This window comes from Ciona intestinalis, chromosome 3 (genome assembly GCF_000224145.3).
Source record: "Ciona intestinalis chromosome 3, KH, whole genome shotgun sequence".
In the NCBI taxonomy this organism is placed as follows: Eukaryota; Metazoa; Chordata; class Ascidiacea; order Phlebobranchia; family Cionidae; genus Ciona; species Ciona intestinalis.
Window position 1 is genome coordinate 5782511 of NC_020168.2, and position 25960 is coordinate 5808470.

The window sequence follows — 25960 nt, forward strand, 5'->3', positions numbered from 1 at the left end:
CCGCGAAGCTAAGCAGAGAGCAATTAATATGTGCGACAATATGTCATTAACCATCAAACGTTTCACATTCAGCCACTTGTTATGTTATTAACGTGCCGTGCCGAGAGCTTTCTTAGAATTTCGCTGTTTTTGTTACGGCCAGCCCGCCCGACTACGGAAGCTTGGTAGCGGGAATTAAAACGAAACCAATCCCCGCTAAGTCCGCATGTAGACTGCTACCATCAACGACCAGTTACCGTATATTTGCGCCCTGCTTCTACGTATTTTCGTACAGCGTGTCAAAGCACATGGGTTCAATTTCCCAGCTATTTCCAGACCCTAAACAAGCGAACTGCTGGCAGTTAGACAACTAGCACATCATAGTCACGATTCCTGGCTGGTACATTTCGTTTATGCGCATATCGATATATTTCGGTTCATCCAATGCTAAATATAGTAAATCCCAAACAGTAGTCACATGGCCGTACCATCGCTCTTATATAAGTCGCATGTATAAACCATAACACAGGTGACTGCAAGTCACTATAACTTCGCAGAAATTGTACTCGCGCGGAAGTTATAAATCGCCCGTAATAAAAATAACTCGGATTTCTCATGGTCATGGGATGGCAATGAGAGAGCATTATGAGAAAGTTCGTAAAAATACTAAACAGTAATGTACATATATGATTATTTTTATCTCATGCTGGGGTGACTTTTGAATGCGCTATTTCTGGCTGCTTTTAATGACATCTTTAGGCCATTATTACGCGGTGCGAAACGTTAAAATTCCAGCGTGTGGTTATTTACGAATTTGACAAACAAATCGTGCAGCGAGAAAAGTTGTGGGGCACGTTTATGGTGGTGGGCATCAAGATCGTGCATACTTGTATAAAGCGCATCGACACCGCTGTTTAGATGCTTGCAATCAGCCACACCACGGTAATGAGTTTTATTGAGATAAACACTTCACGCGAATCGCTTTACCCGGGAAACGTGTAGCTGTTTGATCGCCGGTTGTTTAGGCTGGGAATTTCAATGGGGTATGTGTTATAATCTTGGCAAATTCTTTACCGTGCACTGCCTAAACTTGAGCACGTGAGGAAAATGCAAATCATGGTTATGTATTTAAAGCTACAAACCAGCCCTGAATCGACCTGCATATAGAGCATTAGCCCATACAGTCGGAGCCGCACACCGCCTCAGAATTTCACTACAGTAGTCGAACAACCGTAAAAATAGTCGCTGAGTCAGAGCACAAGACTGCCTCAGGATCCCGTGGTTTTAAGTAGCTTCAAGCGCGGTTTTCCTTCGATAAAATTATAATTTCTTTAGCTTAATTTCGGACTTACCAATCGCGCCAGATTGACCCATTGGCAGTATGGGAGAAGTTATAGGGCGTCTGGTCGAACGCGTAAAATGGAAACGTTTTTTCCTCACCTCGCTTTATACTATAGTGTCGCGAATTGCTAATTGAAATCAACCGCTTATTCGTAAGGCGAGACACAACAGGTTACAGACTATACAGTCAAACTCCTGTTGCAATGTTAAGGCAATAACGTCAAGAAAGGTTCAGGGTTATTTTAAAGAGAATGTTTCGAAATTTTAATCCGAAAATGCGTCAGAAATATTGTGTATTTAAAACAAATTCATCCTAGGTTGTAGTTTAATCAGTTCAAAGGAGGTTTATTGCGGAGTTAAGGTGTTAGTTGGTATTTATGAGCTGGTAACTAAATTAATAGTTCGAGAAACTGCAACGATTAAATTCAGAAAAAGAGCGAAATATTTTAAACCAAAAGTATACTGTATATAAAAAAAGTGTTTTTTAATGAGGACAGAGGAAGGTGCGATAAATATCACCGATAATTTACCAGTTTACCCAACTGGTTAGATATGAAGTGTGTTTTCTGTAACCGCTACATGAACCTGTCCAAAAATGGGACAAGAGCCGGCGTGTGTGTATATACTTTAACACTAGCAATAAACATGAACTTTTTAGCAGGAATATAGCGCAATATTTTCTGTGGTATTTTTAACGACGTAGGGAGAAAAAGATGCAAGTTATAATATTTTCTCACAGTCGCAAAAAGTCAGAACTCGTTAACCAGTTGGTACTTTTCCGATCTTGTGACTTAAAAATCATAAAAACGAAAAAAATCCGAAACATTTCTGGTGTAATACTTTCTATATTTTAAACGTTTTGTAAATTCCCTAAAAAAGGTGACCTGTTTTCGTGGTTAAAATGTATAACTAGCAAATTACCTAGACCTTTTGTAAAACAATTCCACAAAAAAATAATAAATGTTCGTCAGAGTGACATAACAGTTTCAGAAATAGTAAAATGGTCACTTTATTTAGCCGAATTGATCCGCGCATGGTATTTTTCCAATGGTGTGTTTTGAACGATCACAACAATACAATGGAAGCGATAAATCAGTAACAGGCTGTGTCGTTTAGCCATCTAGGTCAGAACAAGCGAACGTCGAGTCTAATTGATTAAGATCAATAATAAATCCGAGTAAGTAACAAAACCATCCGTTTAGCTTTGTCCGAACAGTAGGCCTCGACAAACAACCCGAATTTGATTATGACAAATAATATATAGTACTCGCTGGATACAAAACACTAAAATTGTCAAAGTGAGTACAATAAAATCAATTTTGTTAAAGATATTATAGAAAAATAAGACAGACTTTAGAATTTGTTGCTTTTTGCCATAATTTAAAAAAAAACGATTAAGCCATTTTCTAGGATCGGACCAGTTATTCCAGCTGCGTATATAGACTTCCTGTTTAAAGATCGGTTAAAGAAGTTAAGTGACAACGAGGAAATGTTTAATGCGATAACGAACCACAGATAAGTTAAGGCACTAAGCTTAGTTCCATTATGGCCTCGAAAATGCAGTCGCATGTTCGAACACTTGATCATATGCCCAACATTATGAGTGCTGGTATCGGAAAATCTGTTGATGTTAAAATAAACTGGGTGTTGAAGAATTAATTAGAAATATTTTCACCTATGACCCAAAAATGTATTTTTTTTTATCCACTATTTTAGGCTAGTTTTAGTGTGTATAAATAACACGTTGATGTTTTCGGACAAAGTAACGAAATTTAACACTCTCAATGGCGCCCCCAGAACTGTGAACAAATTGCAACAACATAACATTTCTGAATCAGCATTTCCGGAGAAAACAAAAAATATGACTGATGTGATAGAAATGTTGGTATATACGCTGGGCTGCTGTTTGTACTGATAATTCACACAAGTGTTTTCTGGTATATATCTCCAGTGAGTTCTCATACATATAGGTGTTTAATGATAGCATGCGTGTTTATTTACACAAATACTCTGGAAACTGCTTGAATATATATTGGATATAAAAAAGAAAAAAGAAAACATCATTTGCGGAGGTAAGTGGAAAAAGCCGATTTGCTGAAACTGCTTGAGCTTGTTTCGTAATGGAAAGTCGGGTGTAATTTCACGCTTATTAGAAGCGCAGCGTCGAGCGGCCGAGCAAGTCATGGTAGCGCTCGGGCCGACGTGGGAGAATTCTGCGTTGTGTGCTCCCGTGACCATTTGTCCTAATACGTTCCGTGTTATCGAAATGCGAATCCGCCATTTTCCCACATAGTCATATAGTTTGGGTTTGAACAGTAACGATTTTGAATGAACACAACAGGAACTGAATGTGCTTATTAGCGCCGGCTGCTGTCGCCTACCGTGAGGCACAGTTATGATCATACACATACCATACTCAAGATCATTCAGGGCATGCGTATACGAACGATTGGTTCAAAAAAAGTTGAAATATGTTATATTTTAAGGGTGTGGCAGGCTCCCACCCACTATACAGCTATTACACGTCGAATGAATCGTGGCGAAAATCGTTGTAAATAAGTTTTCCAGTGCCGCACCGTAATCAATTAACTCAATATCGCTTTCAAAGTCGACTTGAAACGATCTAGCGACTTAAGCGTGCGCTACCCGTTTACAAAAACGAGATTATGTACGCATAAGCTTGTTAGGCTGTCCTGGCCGCTTAGGAGTAGGACACAAGCGACCTCTCTTAATGAAGACGGACGCCGTTTGTGAGATAAGCGATGATCCCCGGTCACAATTGATTCACGGGTACAACACTACAACTGGACATGAAATGTATCCCATTAACCAAAGTGAAAGCCATTAATCGAGTTAAACTCTACCGATAGGTTTATTAAGCCGGCCTCTGACGTGTTTTCCTCGGCTTTCCGGGCCGATTTTTGATAATTCTGACGACCAAACTACTTATAAACATTTTATGAATAGAGGGGGGGTAATTTCAATAACGTTTAACTTTCATAAAGTGGATACGATTAGGTAAGTTAAGTGACATTGACTCCTCATATACTGCCAACTATCCTACACAGGCTGAGGATATAAACGTCGTTCGTCTTAATCCGTTCCGTCTAGAAATATATGAACCCACAGTCGCGCTGTATCTAATGTTCTACTATAATTATATTAGTGTCCTGCGCAAAACATGAGCTCGTTCATAACGCTGTTCATATGTTTCGGCTTGTTTTTGTATATCCTCACAGCTACTTACGTGTGTGTTATGTTCATATAGGGCACGCAATGTACCGAGCAAGCCGTAAGTATTGAGTATTTCGTTCGGCAACAAAATGTAGAAGTTCTTACATGTGTATATAGTGCTTATGCGCAGTCCGACTGCAACAATATATGGTAGCATTACTGTGTGTTTGTCTAAACAAGTTTTCGCGACACTTTCAATTATCGGCAAATCTAAACGCGCACCCAACGATCCGAAACCGTATCGGCAATTAGTGTCGCCTCCGAAGAAGTAATCTCTGACAAGAGGATCGATCCGACCGGGAAGCTACGAATATGACTCCAAACGGTTAATGAAATCGCTCGCTTTGACAAATCGCTTTCGTTGCCGCGATCGATGGTCGGGTATCGACTGCTTATTAGCAATGGGGGGAAGACCATTGGGAAGGTTGGGGGATGCTATCTACTTTGTCGATTATCGAAGCTCGACACTGCTGCCGACAGCAAGCCATTGAGCGTTGCAATAAACTCTTCTGGTAAAAACAAGTCTTATGCGCTTTCTTAATCCTTATATGGACTTGCTGGCGCTTCCGTTTTGAAGAGGTTATTTTAGATTGCGTTTTCCGCTACTTTCCCACAGTCAATTTCGCCCAGTATGGGTTACTAAAGTTCACGCAGCGATTAAGGTGTTTATCGGCAGTTTTGGAACAATTCTCCTACAGATTTGCAATGTTTACACCTGCTCAAGGTACCGCGATACGCACGGCTTGCACCACGAACCACCGGCATCCCGACTGGCGACGTCGTTAATTTGGCAGATCTGCTGTTGTTGTTTGCGCCGGCGTGAGGCGCTCGTGGTCGTTAAAAAGAAAAACCACTGGGTACTGAGACACTGAGGAATCCTGCACGTATTTTGCTAAACGGGTTTATGAAGACTTATGCGAGAATCCACCAAAATCGTGCATAAACCGTTGGTATGTGCGTCTGTTGTCTTAAAATTCGCGAGGCTCTGTCGGTCAGGAGAGTCAAAACTAAGATTTCCAACTAAGGACAACGTGTAATATCTAAGTTAATCTTTCCATATATAGTACTGTCCATGATGGGGTACCGTTAGTACTTTGATCCAACATTTCCTGATTGTATTTTTAAGAATTAACAAGTGGTTTTACAGGCGCGCGGCTTCGGGTATATGATTCTATAAATAACCTTTGTTTACAATTAAAGGACACGAAAAAAGAACCCATTTTCCCTATACTTTATACATTTGTAATTTGTTTCCTTAAAAAAATTATTTATGGAATTAATTCCCAAAATATCCATACGACTGAAACGTCACGCACTTATAGCATCTGCATTAACGACCTACATTAGGAATTGTGAAACCGCCAACAAGGTGTACGCAGATATTTACAGTCCTTGACAATTGAATGCGTCGTATCCAGGATACGGTGACGCATGTGATGGTATGAACGTCCAAACAATCGCGGTGAGCGTTTATTTGTAACGTAGAAGAAAGCACGCGGTAAGCTAAAACGGTTGCTTTCCTATATAGGCCCGTGCTACGCACATATACATCTATATAAAGGGAACGTCACCTTACCTCGTTGTTGGACGTTCTGAGCGTCGTAAGCAGCGCTCACAGTGTGAAATTTTAAATATTGGAATAATTTGACTTCCTATTTTAAAATATCGGAGTACGAATTCGAGTAAGTTGAAAACACAAACCGTCAAACTTAGATCGATATTGGAACGTAGGCCTCCTGACACTAAGCAGTGCACTGTGGCGCTTAATGCGTCGCTTAGCGTGCTCCCCGCTCTGAGGTTAAACGTGTAATTGGAATCGTGTGCCGCCATCCAATTAATAAACTGAAGGTCAGAACAAGACAGAAAGCAGTAAGAGTATCTCTGTAAAAAAGTTTGGTTGTAAACGTGATGTTAGATTTTGTTGAATTTTTACGTTTTGATGACACGCAAGCTGCTTTGTGCGTCATTTTAACCAAAATGTCGCGGGCGCTGTTCCGTTTTTCAGTGTGAGCGAAAAGTACAGCTTATTTTATTTTCGCTTTTCAGCAGCTCTCTCTCGCGTTGATGTGATGTATACAAAACAAGTGCCGACTTCACCATAGGTGCAACGACAAGGTGAAAGGACAGCCTAACAATGACGAACGACTCGTAAACACGTTCAAATTAATAGGCCTAAAATATCTAGGTTGTAATTCAAAGAGAAAACAAAAGAAATATAATTTTCTGCGGTGAGACATCGTACGTCTTAATAAAGCGCGGTGCGTTACTAATTTTTTCGCTAAATATCATGTGTGTATTTATGTGTTATTGGATTATAAAGATTATCGCAGCCGTGTTGAAAAATAGTGTTTAAACCAAAATCCTGGAAATTTTATTTTAGGTTTTTACCAGTTTTATAATTCAGGCAGACCACACTACAGCGTGTTTATTCTTACAAGTGCTGTGGTTAGCTTATAGTTTTAAAATAAGACTTATTCGCACTGACTCTTTAATTGAAACTATTTCAATTATCCAATGTTGCTGTTCGACGCTAAAAAAGGTGTTTAATAAACTATTCTTGTAGAAGATTTAAGTATTTTCGATAACTATAATTTATAAATTATAACACCCAAACGGACTTGCAATGCGTCGTTACTGGCTTTGCAATTATGTAGATTTTACTCGGTCAAAAAAAAAACATTAAACTCTCTTTACCAACACGTGCAGTAGATATCAAACAACAACAAACTTTAAGCCTTAAATCTGGACAGATGTGACCGATCACCCGGCCAAGGTGATGTTATTGTAAACAACGATTGTAATTCAGTCTAAAATATTTGAACAGATTTAGCAGACGTGCGTGACAGTGTAAACATATATGCATTACTTCTGTTTGAGTTTTGATATTATTTGAATGGTTATTTAACTATTTTCATTTGTCAAAATTGCCGTAATCCGAAAATTAAAGTTGAGTTGGAATTTGACGCGCGATAAATTTCCCATAATTCGGCTCATAAATCAAAACCTGTCGGAGCATGAGCGTACGGCTTGTGCGATAGTGTCGGGTGATATCTCATCGGTAAAATAAATCTTTCAGCGAGGCAAGGTGACTGCAGGCCTAATTGCGAACGCCGCAAATTGAGCTGTTGAGATGTGACGCGTGATTAAAGAGATCTTGACCCAAAAACTAAATCATAAACACATTCACCGCTATGTACGGTGTTGGTAATATGAGTTACCTAGGCATACCCGAAAGAACGATTTAAGCTCATGTTAAATGTAAGAAGTTAGAGGTTCAATTTACTTGACTGCAAAAGTAGCATTTTAAAGTCCAGAGACGTTTTTATCTGTTGTGTGGCATGCTGGTGTATATTATAACGTAAATACATTACATATATGCTGTATAAGATATGTAGAACGTACACCATCGCATATGCACAGCAGAGGTACAGCACGTTTACTAGTCATGTGATTTCCCAATGCGCCGACGAACAAGTATATGTAGACAACATGTTGTTTAGATTTTGAAAGCCACCGTCGCCCATGAACTCACGTTTCCTGCGACAAACAGTGCTTAAATTATAGTCGGAACTCCGTGATGAGTAGTTCTGCTTAGAAGTCCACGCTTTCCGATAAGATCACAAAGGTAGGAGAGATTCAAAGCGTCTTTAATCATCGCAAGCTGTGGTTGATTCGGCTTAAAAAGCCTGGCGAGGTAGTGGCACGAAGCGGAAGAATGAACACAGATAGGTCATTATACGAGAACAGCCCTTAACTGTAGCGAGTTGGTTTGCTGATCAATTAGGCGACTTATCATTACACGTGTCGGCGCTATCAGTGTTCTGCTACACACGGGGTCTTCGCATTCCTGAGCAGTCCGTTCGTCCGGTAGTCGGACAAAAAGGGATCATTCATAAGCCGGAACGGATATTTAAGGGACAGCTTTGATACGTGATGATCATACCGATGTTTAAATACAGATTGCTGACCGGGAAGCCGCTCACGGGTTGCTGCTAAGCAAATAAACCTCGATATTACGTAAGTCGATAAGAAGACTGCTACAATGGGCGTCATTGTACATTTACAGGTACTACATGTGGTGTGGGAGGGTAAAGGGATAAATGTATGTTCGAAACACAAGACAGTTCCTAAGGCGTACCATTTGAAAGAATCCATTTTATTTCTGTGACCGCTAAAAAACAAAATGGTGACCTGTTCAGCGGTGAATCGAGACTGTTGATAAACGCTGCGAATACATTCAAGTCTCGCGGGCATGTCTGATTGTGGTAATCGGTATTAGCAATAATACGAGAACAACGTTGTGGCTTTTGCGAATAGAGAAAAAAATTATCCTAATTTCGCTTTTATCTGGCCTAAGTCGGTTGGCTCTTTTGCGTAGGATGTCCAGCAACACGGTATGCTGCATTACGCATCTGATCACCGAAGGCTGTTTTCGGTAAATGGACTAATCTTGTTTATTCCAGTCTTATCCGCTTCGCCGGAACAGCAGGCTAAAAGGCGAAGTCGTACTGAGTCGGTCACGTTTTTGTACTGGGCGGCTGCTAGCAGGTAAAACTGTGGGCATGCTCGTGTAGAAGGACCTTATATGGTCGTCTTATGCATGTTGTCTCACGCAACTTCGCAATCCAATCAAAGCCTGCGAAAAATCAGACGAAAAAATAAAAGGCAGGGCGATGCTAGGGATGAATGAAATATACATGAGATCAGCCATCTCGACTTTAATGTAAGCCCGCCCCGCGCAGCACCCGTGCCCGCAAAACAAATCCCACGCTTTCTCGGAGTCGTAAGTCTTTATATTGACACGTTTCAAGCCACGAACACAACTGCTAAGCGTTGGGTTTTTAAAAAGGTTTCCTCGCCGGACGGAAGCGCGACATTTTAGCGAGCGTGTCATTCATTATAAACGTTGGAAAATCTCCAATAAACCTGGCATGCCACCGGCTTGATTACAATCGTTTTTGTGATCCGAAGGTAAACGAAGAGTCTGTCGAGTGACGTCCGGCTCGTGCCGGTCCGTTTAATTATGCAGCTCTCCTTTCCGCGCGCGTCAGATTAAGACGTTCTGTTTACAAGCGGCGGAAAATCGCGCAGGTAATCGCTGTTTGCAGATGCAGACGTCGCGTTCGATCCAAAACAGTTCCGCTTCGTCAGTGGCAAATTGAAAGCGTCACTGGGCCTTTCCAGGCCGCCCAAATATCGTTTAACTGGCGGTTAAATCATGACTGAGAGTGCATTCTGTCGTCGGTCATGAAGTGCGAAGAAGCAATGGACATTCACCTATCACGCTCGTGATTAGGTCGAAATTTGCAACTGCCCATAACAATTACTGAGTTGTCGTATAAGAAGATTGTTATCGATTACCTTGGTGACATTGAACCCATCTGTTGGTTTAACTTACTGGGGCTATTCACTAGGGAAACAAGTGAAATGACGTGTGTCAAACTCGCTTAAATTCAATCTGCAACTTCTACGACAGCCAGACCAAAGCAGGCTTTGATTGCGTTGGCGGGCCGGGAAGGAATCTTCTTTTAAATGGCTTAGATCATCGTCAATATAGCGTGACTTGGTAATCGCAAGTGGCGACTTAAAGAGCGATCAACAACAACAACAACTCTATATCAAAATAGATCGGGAATTTCTTGAGAAAGCTTCTGTCCCGTTCTCACTTCTAATTTCGAGAGCACACTTCTCTATAGCGACCAGATCGTTTTATAATTACAACAGAGTCCGAACTCTTGACGAACGATCGCCATCGGTACCTTGATGAGAAAAATTGCTCGCGTTTCAAGATAATCGATTATTTGTGGTGACAACTGGCCACTATTTGTAGTGATACAGTCGGTCAGTGGCAATTTAAACCGGTGCTTTATGGAGGGCACGAGGTGGCCAGTGATGCTCATGAATTTCCGGTACTTTCGCTGGTTAAAGATTATTATTCCACTCCTTATCTAGATAAAAATCGGATGCAGTTGCGTGAACAGTAAAAACATATTTTTAAATTAAAGAAAATCGCAGCCAGGGCCGCGCCTGTTTTCTGCGGACCATCAAGCCGCTGATTTTCTTACAGACTGTCTTATTATAAAACGACAAAGACGAGCATTTCTGCGACTGCGGTTAAACGTTTCTTACTCGAAACCAATAAAGTGGAAATCGCACCACCGCTATTTGTATTTAGCCTCAGACTGTTGTTTTCTGGTCAAAGAAATCTTCCTTGACCGCGACCCTTCTGTTACAAATGCATATAATGTATTGACGGCTACCGCAAACGACAGGACGTATGGAGAACAATATATGCAGATATAAATACGCGCCCACGTCCAATCGTTAATAACCCTACGTTTGCCTATTAATAAACGTCAGTGGTGAACGTAGAGTGTGGGGACGTTTCCTCTTTAGCTATCTATACACACTGTGTCATGTGCATTGTCTATGTGGTACACCGCAATCACAATAGCATCTCATCTATTAGACGATTAATTTTTAGATCGTGACCGGCTCATGCCATATACAAGATAAAGTGTTGAAACGTTCGTGGCAACGCACTTGTCTGTTAAGTGGAATCGAAAGATTGGATTCTCTGTATCATTAGAGTTTTATACGAAATGGCCGTCATCTCAGTCCTGACCGGACAGTAAGCATACGCCGGCCACTACAGTGCTATGATTCCCACGACACGGGTAGTTCAAGTGCGGTTACGTTTGGTCTCAACACGACTAGTCACTTACGCGTACGCTAGTCGCTCGTCGGCAGCGTCAGATTTCTGGCATGGATCGCCGGTGGTTCGTTATGAATAATATATCTCGTCACATGCGATTAAAATACACGCATATCGCATTTCCCCGCCAGCGTCTCCATTCATTATGCAACGCATCCCTCACGATAATAAGTCACCAGCTTTTCCCGTCCGTCCAATTAAGCACAGGCCTTCGAACTTCGCCGTCAATTTTTGATTCCGCAGCCAAGTTTGGCTGTCGGAGTGATGGCCGACAAGGGTCGTGTAAAAGGCAATCAGCACTTGGTTACTTACGCACGGATTCGACGCTAAACGAGCGATCGAAAATGGTTAGCGGCTTTAGCTTAAAAGCAGGAACGAGCTATATTTTATGTCAATCATAACAGCAGCATACGGAAACAAACTTATATATACCTCTATACAGAACCGGTCAGTTTTGGTATTGTATTCCATTTAATTAATGATCTAAATAAACGAGCAATTCGATGACAGACTAAGGGTGTATATAAGGCCGCTCATAAAATTTGTAAAATGGAATCGGTTACAGCAAATTAAGGGAACCGGGTTTTAATCGTAGCACAGGGAGCTCAGAGAACGGATCTTGTTCACGTAAGGTGCCAAACAAATAAGGCATGTGCTGCTAAGATTTGTCCCGTGGCGGAAAACAGCTCAATTACAACGCTTGCAAGAACAATAGGCTGTTTAAGCGAAAGCGGCGATAGGCCACACGCTTTCATGTTGTAAAGTGCTGTACAGTATGGTCAGTTAATTAATGGCAGGAGGTTGTACAGGTCGCAGCGCCAAGCGATGGTGATCGCATATTTAAAACAAAGGTATATATGCTAGAAAATGGACAGGTTAGTTTGCGTATACACAAATCAATTGCCGAGAATGTTATGCTAGAACTTTTAAAAATATGCAAGCAAAACGGGAAAAAAAAAAAGAAAACTTGAGTTCATTGGCATTTGCTATATATTATTCGTTTTAGGTAGATTTATTAAATTTTGTCCCTGTTGTACCGAATATCTTATAACTGGTCAATTTTGAACTGAAACGGTCGTATAATTTACCTCAAGGAAACTTTTCATCGAGCCCGGCTTAACTTCTGTCGTTATAGATCGGCATGGCTTGATGAAATTAACCGAAAGACGGTCAGTGCAAATTCCATTAGACGGAAATCCAGTCGCGACGCGGGGTCACCGCGCTAGTGCTTAATCAGATCGCTCATTGGTTCGATTATTAATTCGTCGGGCGAGTCTTGTTTGTACGATGGTGGGTCGACGAACGCGCAGACAGCTGGAGCAGCGACGACCTGGGCCGTTGCCTCGCGGAAAAGCGGAAACAAGGCGAGTTTAATGGAACGCGATCGAAATTCGTGAGGTATATAGTGAAGTTCGGTGTAAGCATAAACGGATTGTTCAATTTTAAAGCCGATTTAAAAATAACGAAGAATAAATGAAAACAGCAGTTTGGGCTTGAACTCGAATGGCGACTTTGCCTTTTGCGATTTTTATTAAGCGGTTTCGGTAAAATTCTTTTAGACAAACCTCAGGCATTCCAAGCAGGGGCCATTGACGCAGGTAAACTTGTAAACGACGCACTACTTCGGCAATTTCGTTTATATTTTCGATTGGTAGATATTATCTGGATGTAATCAAGGCTTATAGGAGAAATGCTGCGCTTGTCTAGAAAAAAAACGCCGATTTCTAAGCGAATATGAGATCGCCTAATAAAGACATTTAATATAAATGATACTTTAAACGAAATTTGACCTATACTTGTTAAACATAATGGCTTTTATATCACATTCATACGTAATTTTAATTTCGTTAAACGCATTCTACAATGCCGTGGTGCTGCATACCTACCTTTATTATGGAGAAAAGGGTTACGAGAATATAGTTGAGAAAACGTTTAAGAAAAACGTTTGCGGCTAAATCTGTAATATATTTTATTCTATATGGATTTTTAATTTATCGACACGATATGAACGTCGAAAAAGTTTAATTGTGCTGTCATTGAATTTCTTGGTTACTTTATAAAATTGTTTATTCGGCTCGAAAATTCGTTTAGCAACTTAAATAAAATGTTAATTTAAACGTAAGAATATTAAAACAAGTTAGTAACAACAAACAGAACAAATATTTTAGTTATCACATTGTAGCCATTATTGGTTTTAGCCAAATGCGTTAACATTTACGCGTTATCCGATTGATGAGTGCGTGAACTTGTCGAACTTGTATGAAGGACGTCCCAAGAATAAGCCAGCCCGATAAAATGCCGATGGAAATGTTAGAATAATCTCAACATCATCATGATAATCTTGCCCGGGGATTAAATGTGCATGAATTTCTGCAAAATTGTTGAATGCACAAAAGCACCGCTTCGGATTTAGTGATGACGAATTTAACGTTTGGCCCACCTATATTTGCGCTTTTACCGCATACCATACAATCAGCTCAAATTTCACGCTTATTGGCGACCTATATCGAAACACAGTGATGCAGACGCACCCTTCGCATGAATCTTTGTGAAAATAGTTGCAGGATGAAATCGCAGTTGCGGAAAATCCGACGAACGAACATTTAACGCTCTTCTAAAATCCGATACCGCAAACGGTCCCGAGAAGTGACATTTCCAAGGCAGGGATTCGTTTAATGTCAGGTCGTGAGCAAGCGCATGTTCAGCACATTCTAGGTGTATTCTTGGCACAAATTGAACCATTTTGTTTAGAATTGGCGACTTAAAAGAGCAATTCGCAAGTTTAATCATTCCATTTGCTTATTGGCATTCTCAAACGGCGGAAAGGGTTTTATAAGAAAATATTTTAAAAAATCTTCAAGTGTTTTGGAAACTATAGAAAAACTATAGCAGTAGATTAAAATTGTGTGTAAAATTTTGTGTGTGTATATGTATAGTAGGATGGGGGAAGATGGGACATTTTGTCAGATAAGACGTTTTTTTAATTTTCTTTTTACGGACCCCCATTTAATGATAATTAAGAAAATGTTGTTGTAGATATATTCGACAGTAATATCACGACTTTATAAAACCCGCGACAAAACTGATTACTGTTTTAAAATATTTAAAAAAAATATGTAAAAGAGAAACAGTAGAATTTAAACAGGTGCGAAATAGTAAGGTGCTATACTTCTGAATGTCGCAAAAATAATACTAAGGCCAATAAAGTTTTGTAAAATTACGTGAGCAAAGAAAAGAATGTTTAAACCTGATTTTCAAAGCGTACAGTATTATTTTGTGTTATTTACTCGTATTTCTAATAATAAATTTCCCCTAATAATCAAAATTAACATTTATTTTAAACTGTCCCTTTTTATCCTGTGTTTTTTCGAATTTGTAAAATTTCACCTGTTGTGCGGATCGCTAAATAACTCCGTGTGTTTTATTATATTTTTTTTGAATTGCTGTCAATCAATAAAGGAAGGATAGTACTAATTTGTAGTATTACCCAAAAACCGCAATCTATTTTGATTTTGAAAATATTTGGCAATATGTGCTTAAGTGTCCTATCTTCCCCCATTGTACTATAATATTTTTTAAATTACTTAATAGTTTATTGTAAGAACTTAAAAAATACTTATAGCAGCACGCAACAGCTAACAATAACTATTTTTAATTTATAGTTTGCAACAAAAAATCTAATTTTAAAAATTAGAGAAGCATTTAAGTAAACATTTCAAGGTGTATTTTAGTAGTACAAGTACCGATCGTACACATTATGAGCGCAGATCGTACACATTATTGTGTACAGCTTTACTATGGAGCATTGTAAAAAAATATTCTGTATGAGTAAATATTAACTCATGCCGTAAAAAAGTTAAAACAGTCCGGAATAAACGATGAAGTACTGTGGGGTAAGATGGGACACCTTTAGATAATATCTAAGTTTCCTTACCGTGTTTTAAACAATTAACAACGATTTGTGGAAGCTGTGAGGATACAGTATTATACTTCTTTGAATGTTCTTTGTTTACTGCCAAACGGGACGAGAAAATAGAATAAAAGGTGTCCCATTTCCCCCAATCTGCTTTATTTGTTTAATTAAAATGGAATAAACAAATTTTGAATGGCGACCGTTTTAAAATATTTTTCTTTTTTAAAGAATGGTTTAGAAATATCCCAGGGGATAATTAAGTGCGGTAGAATAAAGGTTAGAAACACAAAATGTGGATGTATCAATGCATGGTATGAGACATATAGTGTGTAATCTTCTAGCAGGAATTATTTAATTTAACATCTGCGCATATTTTTGTTATGGCGTTTTGCTTAAAATAAATAGGTTTTTGCTTAAAAAAAATATGTTTTTGCTTAATATAAATATGTTTTCGCTTAAAAAAAATATGTTTTTGCTTAAAATAAATATTTTTTATTTTTCGCGAATTGTAGTTTTTTAACATCGCGAATGTCGTTTTAGGAAAACTTCTGTTAAATGTTATTTACGTCAGTTCGAGTTCTGATTATTTACGGAAAGAAATGCGTTTTTAACATTTAAGATTAAGAGGTTTATACAAGAACTCTGCTGAAGTATATGCACTACTAGACTATTTAAATAAACAAACACAAAAAAAACAAGAAATTATCTACAAGTTGAAACACACATACATTTCGAGATTACCGTTCTTTTTTAAATAAATGGTTACGATCAAAATGCGTTGAAAAAAATCATAAACCTTTGTTGTTTAAAAACATAATACTATGTGGAGTGGATATTTTAATTTGTGTTACATAGTTGAGCACACATATTACCAAGTAGTCTATCAAAACACGAGTTGTAAGCAAGTAAAAATACAAACGCGACTCGTCGGACCTACTGGTGGCGCCCAACATAAATCTATCGCCTTTCTTGATTCTCTCGACCTGGAAGCAATGGCCGATGCCTTTTTTATTCGTTACTGCCAAAGAGATGCTTGCGCACGGGGCAGAAGATTTTAATCGCTTGTGTACATCATCGTTGATACTCGTAGCATCTCAACGGGAGTAAATTTAATAAATGCAAGAAGTTATACTGTATGGTTTGAATGCTCTAGGTCAATGTTTTTGTTTTGTACGCAGGTTGATTTCGTTTAGAACTTGTTTAAGTCGCATTTTTATTAAAAGTGAAGCATAATTAACAGCGTGCATATGATGCTCCTTCCGCAGCCGCTTGGTCTTGGACCAAACGAAACAAACAAGCCAGGCTATTTCGGCGATTCCTCAGTCAGTCCTTCACCGTTGGTCGTTTCGGTTTCGAGTTCGGCACACCACGTCGGGGATCCAGCCGCCCAAGTCTATTCGACCGGAGAAGGGTGCTTCGTGCCCGGCCGAATGCAGTCGGAGCTGCCCGGTCTTAATATGTACGCCGGACCAGGCGGATCATCGGCTCTAAACTTCGCCGGCAAACTATGGCGGAGTTCCCGCCGCCGTAGGAAGTGCGCCCGGCCTCGTCCCACCCCATTACGGATCAACAGGAATGGACCATTCGCCCTACTACTCGTCCCTGGTAAGTTTTGTTAAAATGGCGTCAGTTAATCTGTACAGTAGGAAAGTGATTTAATTATAAAAATGGACGGTAAAGGTCGTCGCTATATATCGCTTTCAGTAATTTTAAGTGCCAACTTTGTCGGGCAGACAGGCTTTCATTAGCCCGCTTTAATTGCCGTATTGGTCTCGCTTTAAAGTACTTGCTTTGGGCTTGGTTTTAACTGTTGATGGCCGAGAGCGCGGGATTGAACGACGTTTAATTCCCACGATCACTTTGCTTGCATCGTACCTTCGGTTATGAAGGTACACCGCTAGCCAGGTTGGGAGAAATACGTAATTTGTTTTCTTGAAACTGGCCTATCTCGCTATTTTTAACTATTTCTTAGCAAAGGACAAACGATTTTACTGTAACTTTAAAAACACCGCAGATTATTCTGTTTTTCGCGCGTGTTAAACTTCTTAGCGATTATAAGCTTGAACATTAGAAACTATTATATGACGAATACAGTGGAAATTTGGGTATTGCTCCATAGCATGACCTAGTGGTGGGAATTAACGCTACGCTGTAGTTATCGTTGGGGTTAAGGCTATAAGTGAAGGATAAAGAGAAAGCTCATACTGGTATATATTATAATGAGGAAACATCACTGTCCTGCGCTCGGAGGAAATTAGTAATAGCTTGATCATGAGAAAAAGTCTGTCGCGTCGAGGGCTGTTTATATGCATTGTAGCTATGTTGGGCTAAGTTGATATTGCCTTAATATTTCCGTTCGTTTTAAAAAAAAACAACCATTGGATTCGCTTGCACTAGCTTTTTGTTTTATAACATCTATTCAAAGGCTGTTATATACGGGGCAAAGCGTTTAATTCTTACAATGTCTTAAATTTCTCTTACTGGAATAAGTGAAGTTAACGAGTTTAAGGACTTGTCACGTTTCGGATTTAAATGGCAAGTCGTACGCAATACATTGGAAGGGAAATTGGCGTGCGTAAGAAAATAGCAAACCGCCTGGAAGCCGAGTTGGCATTGTTATATGCACTGTGATGTGGTTTCGAGCTGACATTACTGGGAACTGTGCTACGCCGAACAGTGAACACTCTTGATATGTATTGGCGCAACTTTTCTAATTCCATCGATTCGGGATTGTAGCGCGCGGTTGCTCAATCGAGTAGGCGTCAAAGCGAAGGAAATGTAATTCTATATCCGAAATTACTTTCAACCGATGTAAAGTAACATTTCTTGTTTTATTTTATTTTCAGTAGGGTAGGGGAAGACGAGACACCTTTTCATTCTATTTTTTCGTCCTATTTGGTAGTAAACAAAGAATTATAAAACGATATCCCCCGACTGCAATAGACCGTTATTAATTGTTTAAAACTTGATCAGGATATTTGGATAATATGTTCTAAAGGTTTTCGATCTTCCCCACAGCACTATATATGACCATTTTTGTTAATAGGCGCCAGCTTATGATATGAAGCCGGGTGGTACGGACGTCTGGGGTGGAAGCTACGGACAAGCACCACCGGGATATTACCCTTACGAGAACACGTTTGGAAGCCAGTACCCATACGACAGGTAATATTTTTTGCACAAAGAAGGTCGCGTGGCGATGTTACGATTGTCTTGGACTCAAACCTTCGCGTCAGTGTGGCGCGGGAGCGATTATTCGATTGTTGGTAATGTATTATTTATTGGACGGCAAATTATTGAGTGCAATCTCGTCGGCTTTGCCCTTATGATGCGGAAATTTGAATTTAAACGCTCCCAGACGAGTTAGGTCACAGGCGAGACAAAATGGCGTCATAGAACAAGCGCGTATTAACGAGACGCATGGATTTGCAGTGATCGGCGCAAATGCTGTGATCCAATCTTTCGCTCTTTGATTCCAAATTAAGATATCTCTCGCTCGGTTGGGATATTCAAACGAGCGTTTTAAGATAAAAACGCCGCCTATAAATAGAGTGTAAAAGCTGTCATATAGAATTTACCAAGAAATTTTCACGGTCTTGTTATTTGTGATGGTGGCCGCATGCACGTTTTTGGCTACATAGGCTGCATACGCCGTACCACGGCGTTCGGTAATGGCGTAGACCACACGGAAAGCGAATTTGAAATTCCTTTCAAAGGCGGAGATATGATATGAGCGCATCATATTCAAGTGACTTCGTGTGAAATGTAATCAGTGGTCTGTACAATCGGGGAGTCGGTGAAAGATGTAGGCGAACCAAGCTATAAAATATGCGACGCTCATTTTCCCGCCTCCCAACACATAAGTGGAGAAGATTACTATGCAAAAAATATATTGAAACCTAATTTAAAGGCAAAAATGTTTTTGATAACCTGTTCATGAGATTAAGGTAAAATGGTTCATGTTTTATTATCTTTCATCGTTCCATTTGGTAGTAAATAAAAAAAAATCTATACTAACAACTGGATTCGTAAAATGGGATATTTACGGTAAACGAATCCATCTTACCCCATAGTACCATATTTATTAAACCGCTATTTATGTTTTAATGTTTGGTAATGTCAGTTTCATTTTATGGTCAGAAGCTATATATATAAGCTTATGCACTATATAGGCAACTCAAGCCGTACACTGTTGTGTCCAGCGGTAAACAGCATGCCCGTCGGCCATACAACGCATACAGTGGTGACTGCTTAACCTCGTACACCAGATCTTGCGGTTACTGTGGCGAAAAAGTAAAATTGAAAATTTACTATTAAGACCTTGTTTTGATACCGCACCAAATCTTTCGTATATTGATGTTATTAAAACCAATGTAAATATAGAACAGCGTGTACAATATTGAGATTTAAGTTCTTTTTGTATTACAGATACTGTGGAGTCGACATGAATGACGGTGTCAGACGTAAGAACGCAACCAGGGAATCCACTAACACACTGAAAGCTTGGCTTCAGGAACACAAGAAGAATCCCTACCCCACCAAAGGCGAGAAAATAATGCTCGCCATTATAACTAAAATGACTCTGACCCAGGTACGCTGGTTTCCACAACCAAACACTTTGTGTTTCATATTAGAAATATTTGTTACATTTTCCTTGCTACCAGGTGTCGACTTGGTTCGCGAACGCGCGTCGTCGCCTCAAGAAGGAAAACAAAATGACGTGGGTCCCAAAGAACCGCTCCAATGAAAACGCGAGTTCTACCGACGAGAAGAAAATAGACCCTGATGACGACGACAGCAACTCACAAAACCAAGATTGTGGTAAGTACACTAATGAGTGGGCGTTGCGAAGAATGTCTTGGTTAACTTACTTCAATACAAACGAGAGGCTATATGCAAAAGTACCCTATTCGGTTTACTGTAGATCCGTAACGCTGATAATTCTGTTTTAACGAAACAAAACCTGGCAAAACAAACATGCTCACTCTGTACATACCGCAAATCATTATTAAGCATATGAGCATTTGCAGCATGCAGACAAATTCGAAAGTGAATTGCAAACCGACGTTGGGTCATGTAATCGGACAGGATTACAAGTGCGACGCATGTTATCGGTGGTTGCGTCTCATTCTGTGCACGCCCGCATCATTACTCGGTTGTTTGATAACAATTACTGTTTGTTTATAATCGAACGCTAGCGGGTTACGACAGCTATGGCGCCTGCTGTCACCGCTAAAACGAATACAGAATAGTGCAATTATGAACAGCTGTATATTTTTACGTGTTAGGGTAATCGGTCGACTCGGGCCTAAATCACAGGTTCTCTGGCGAACTCAGTCCAACAGAACAATACCTATGTCCCAACACACAGATAAATGAAGTAATAGACTCTAATGCAACCACCACTGTATATCACTTTCTTGTCCTAATTAGATGAGTTTGAATGCCCCTTTCGAATAATTAAACTTTGTTTTTACCTTTAGATGACAAAATCGATGCTGACCAGTCCCTAGATTCCGATGACTCAGCAGAAAGGGAGGTAACAAGCACAAACGACAATGACGTAACCAACACACCCTACTCACGTGATAGTGGTGTATATGGAGGGGAAAAGAGCGAAGACTTAAATGTGTCAGACCAAAACGATCAACAGTTGGGTCAAGGAAAAGACTTTTCAAGCACGTACCAACAACCAAGCGACGTTGGTTTTGAGCGACCCGCAATGCCAACAGACACTGTGCAAAGATATGGCCCGACCGACGCTTCCAGGATCTGGTCGCCTATTAACGATATTGGTAGCGGATCTTCGTACCCGACAAAGTGCCCGGACAATGTCGGAGATTCTCATTTGAACCTTCCTCCGTCGTTCCGTGGTTCCTACAGCGACGATCAGTTCTCTGCCATCAGTCGTCCGCAGCAAACTCCATCAGCAGTCAGTCCTTCCATGATAAGCGGGGTTGACCTTCCTGGAAGAATCGGTGAGTGCAGATACCCGTCTGTTCAGAACTGGGTGGACGGGGTATACCACAGCGCGATCCCGCCGACCCCAGACCCGGATTCGACAACTTGCCATCCAATTTCAGCGGAAAGGAGAGATTCGATTGACGGAAGAATCGAAGTCGATCGTTTGCAAGGAGTGTCGCCTTCCTCCCCTCATTTCCAACACCAGCAGTTCCCATGCAAACAATTACCAACTCAAAACCCGCACCTAACTGTGAACGATAACGAACACTACACCTACCACGAGCGCAGAGTTCCTACCGACAGCGTTGGAAGTCCAGGCAACCTCCATGGTCAAGTTGCGCCTCCATCCTACCAAATGTTTGGATTTAACAGCCAACTACAAGGCCTTGGAACTGGGGACTATTACCACGACGAGCGCATGGCAGCGCAGTCTTCAGCCGAAGCGAGACTGGGCTACTACAACCCCCAAAGATCCGCCGACCCACGTCAGGATATGAACTCGCAACAACAACAAGGTCGCATACACAACGTATACCACCCTGGCGACCCAAAGCCGTCAGTCCTCGCCTCACCCTCGTCGGCGTCCGGTAGTTCGCCGGCTTCGCGGCAACTCTGTCCCGGAGAGCAATCGTTGGCGAGTCGACTTGTCCCCAGTTCTTACCACGCCAATCCCGGGATGTCCGTTTCGGCAACAAACCCAAGTATTTTCTCTGGTCAATATTACCAGATGANCGGAGACCTTACAAAGCGAGGACACTCACATACCAGCAACACACCCTCCAATAACTACATGATGGTTTGTGGTAACGGAGTTGACCAAAGAAACATGGACGCCACGCAGGGATTTCAAAATCCTTTAAACACTCAACACAACAGCTACAACCGTAAGTTACTTTCTATTTACAACATAAACATGTTCATGCGTTTCCAAATTAAGAACCAGACTAAACTACTAATACAGCTGCGTGCACTTGTATATTTTATAAACCTAAAAGTTAAGCAAGTTCAAAGATGCGTTAACTCTCGTTGAACTTTATTTTCGCATGGTAAAGCGAAGATCCCACGATAAACGAGAACCCTCATAGCAATTATTGAAGAACATTTTCCGAATGCTCCCCAATCCACTTTATTACAACCAATATACTGTTCCAACGAGAGTGCATCCGGATATTCAATGCTTCCTCATGCTTTATATTGAATAACGTTGGTAGTCTCAGATACCACCAGCGTTGTAATTGTTTTTTTTTTAATTTATTACAGGGTCGCCATTGCCATCGAATAGTCCCCATACGGAGTTGATAATGTCGCCACGGTAAGTACGTGTTGCTTAAATGTCACATTACTCCCCAACGATTTGGTCGTGTTCAATTATATTATGGTAAGCCAGTATAGTGGCACCTTCGACCTAAAGGAAAAACACTTAAACTGAGGCGATTTGTGCGCTTTAAATCGGCTGTGAAGATATAGCAGAGATTAGAGCCTAAACTGCAAGAGCTATATACAGCTTTTCAAATCAGATCTCGATAACTGAAACATGCGTTAAATTTAGCCTTTTAGCGGTAACCTGCACGAACAAGAGAGCGCATGTTTGCTTACTTAGATTTGTAGCCGTGAGCAAATCGAAAGGTGTTTACGTGCCTGTTTAAACTTTGCGGTGAAATAATAAGAAATTTGATCGTTTTCCAATTGTTCACGAAAGGTACACCATCGGCATTAGTGTCAGTGCAACCAATCAACAGGCTGCATTCATACCATTACCGATGCACGAGCTGTATTGTGCTGTCGCCAGGAATAATAAACGCGCCGACGTCCAATTTAATATTATAATAGGCTAAATAACTGACATATCTTATTAGATAGAGAGGGTAAATCCTCGAAAGGCAGCAGGGCAATTAAGAGATGTCGGCGAGATATAGGGAATAGTTTAGCGATCAGCCGATAACCTCGCGCTTTCCGTATTTCCTTTTATTTATTTGTAGTGCGCCGACTGCCAAACTCGGGTTTATTTATTCGATGAGCGCTCGATGGTGTGATCAAGAGACAGGCACACCAACGAAATAAGCGCACTGATTCCGCCGGGCATTTTACGAGACGACGAAAGCCGATATACAAGGTCTGTCCAGGCGCCGATATTTAAGGGTTTCTCGTGGTTGACCGCGCGGTGCATCGCGTCATTCCTGCAACGAGCTCAATATTAATTCTCTCTGCCACTTGTGCAGTCGGCGCCTGTCGTCGCGAATCAAAACTGGGATCATGGATTTTCGAGCGCGTTCGCGCAATTAGTAAGCACCAGATTTGTCTCGACAAAAAACGCCGATCGTGGCTTATTAGTTGCTTGCAGTTTGTCCAAAAATAACCAGCATAATACTGTGGGGTAAGCTGAGTGCCGGTATAACACATTATCCCATATTTTTAACCGTGGGTTCAACGTTGATTAGCATTCCCTTTTTGGATACGGTTACATAGTTCTGTAAATAGTCAATTACAATCGTCCATGGCAGTCGTGAGGATACGCTTTTATAATTCTTGGAATGTTCTCTGTTTACTATCAAATGGGTCGAGAAAATAGAATGAAAAGGTGTCCCATTTTCCCCACTCTATATAACCAAACCAGCACAATTAATGGAGTTTTTAAATTACTTCAACAGCTAATTTGTCGCGTCTTAATACAGCGATTCTACGTGGATAAGAAAGCGCTATAAGAAGCTTATATGAACGAAACTATTAATTGGTTTATTTTAAGAACCCTCGTCAAAATTTCTCCCTATAGAAACGAAAAATAACCTTTTGCGAAAACCTATTATTGGAACTATTGCGTAACAACTTAAAATAAAATATGTCGTTTAAAAAACTTAAATTCAAAAAAAATGGGCACAGGGCCTATGTATACAACTTTTCCCGGAACGAGACAGGTGATTTTATAAACAAAAATTTGCATTTTAGAGCTTAAGAAAACAAAAACAGCTTGTTAAGTGGTTTAGCTCGTAAATAACTTATATAGCCAAGATGAAGCGTCAACAACAAACTAATTTACATGGTAACGCCTCAGCTTCGCGCATTGCTCATTAAAAACATCTAAACAGCGACCTTAAAAGGAATACATAATCTCGTGTTGTGCGGAATACAGTATCGAGTAAGTCGAATTAGCACCGGTAGCGGCGTTCTTCGGCGCATATCCCGACTGTTTACTGCGGTGTTGGTGAACTTTGTACGGCACAAATTCGCATTCTGCAATGTGTTTTGTCAACTTTCGGGCCGTGGGCGGGTTGGGAGGAGATTAGTCGCTGATCCAGGCACTGTATATGTATATCATCGCGCAGATAATGCTACTCCCTCAAGCTACTGAAAGTAGGCGACATTTTGGAGCGATAACAAAAATTTCACCGATCGTAGTCAAGATGCAGCGGACACGATGCGTTATCCCGCACTAGCCCTGTACAAACGCTGCCTCAAAATCATTGGAAACGCGGCATACCATTCTGTCACAAAACTCGATAGGTTATATATACATCGCGCCACCAGTCGAAGTTCAAAGTCGCGAGGCCGCCGTCTTTAAGGCGACTCGGCGACCACCATAATCTACCGGCTCCCAATTACGCCCGGTTATCCGATCAACGTGACGCGTAGCGAACGTGGAAACGCAGTCAATTGCCGCCAAGGCCGCAGACCTAAAAATCTTGCCTATAAACGCGGTAATAAATAATTATCAAGGCGCTGTCACAATGAGATTCATTACCACTCGAAGGGCGATTTCAGGAAAAGGGAAATCATACGAAATGTTAAGATCGGTTGGGATAGGTCAAACCAATACTCGGTCTTTGCTGCATGTTTTGGTCAAGGTAGATTGAGAGGCTAATTTGTTTCGCCTGTTGGTGCGAAATACAACTCGTACGATAAGGGTTTTTTGGTCGTCCTGTATAATTGTAACCACTTTTAGGATTAACACAATGATTAAAAATAATTAAATCTATTATTGCAAATACACGTATGACCTGCACTTAATATGACCAAAAGTCAGTTTTGTAAATTACTCAAAATAAAAACCAAAACAATTATAAATATCTTGTTTTACAGAGACGGGGACGAACTAAGGGAAATGCAAGCAGCTGAGACCTTGACCAATCTATCCACAAGGTGATGCTGTAGGTAGCTACGGTACCAGGGTTGGACCTGGCCACGAATTGGCGCCGTTGGCCGAACGAACATGGCTGAAATACGTCATCTTAACAGAAATAATTCACCGTTAGTAAGATGGGCGGAGAACCAGCTGCAAGGCCAAGCCAACATTCCCGCTGTATAATGTTCCTAATATACGTGGTTATGCCTGACCGGTATACCACGTATACCGGTATACCAGGGCGCGATGTACCGAAGATACTCACTGGGGTGTGGGAAAATTTAATTAATTTTAAAGTGTTGTTATTTCTTTTAAGTTAATTCAACCTGCTGTAATCATTGCGTTATTACAAAGAACAAAAAATGAAATTAGTGTCGTTGAAAGGGGCACGCTACAGAATGTTATACACATATAGCTAATATAGGTATATAAGCTTTGGTTTTTATTGGAACACTTGAACACATATTAACAAACGGATATAAACGCGATTACATATGTCGGTGTGTATTTGGCTGGACTGATCACTTCGTTCACACGTCGGCGGCTTATGCTGGCGCCACATCAGATTAGAGATAGGGGTAGAGAAGTTGTGCGCCGCAAATTGCATTCGGTTATTTATTTTGCAGCGGCCGAACGACGGCTTGTCTGACTCAGAGAGACTGATAATTGCCCACCACTAAGCGACCGCGCCACCGAC

General features: G+C 40.7%; 1 protein-coding gene across 1 annotated transcript; it reads left to right on the top strand.

The window, feature by feature from the left end:
• Positions 1-3340: 3340 nt before the first annotated feature.
• Positions 3341-25631, top strand: irx-c (transcription factor protein). Its single transcript, NM_001078280.1, is given in 9 exon segments — positions 3341-3392; positions 16448-16676; positions 16678-16787; positions 18229-18347; positions 19611-19773; positions 19847-20003; positions 20666-22030; positions 22407-22458; positions 25221-25631. Coding segments are annotated over 8 exon segments (2094 nt in total). The 5' UTR covers positions 3341-3392; positions 16448-16612; the 3' UTR covers positions 25285-25631.
• The last annotated feature ends 329 nt before the right edge of the window (positions 25632-25960 follow it).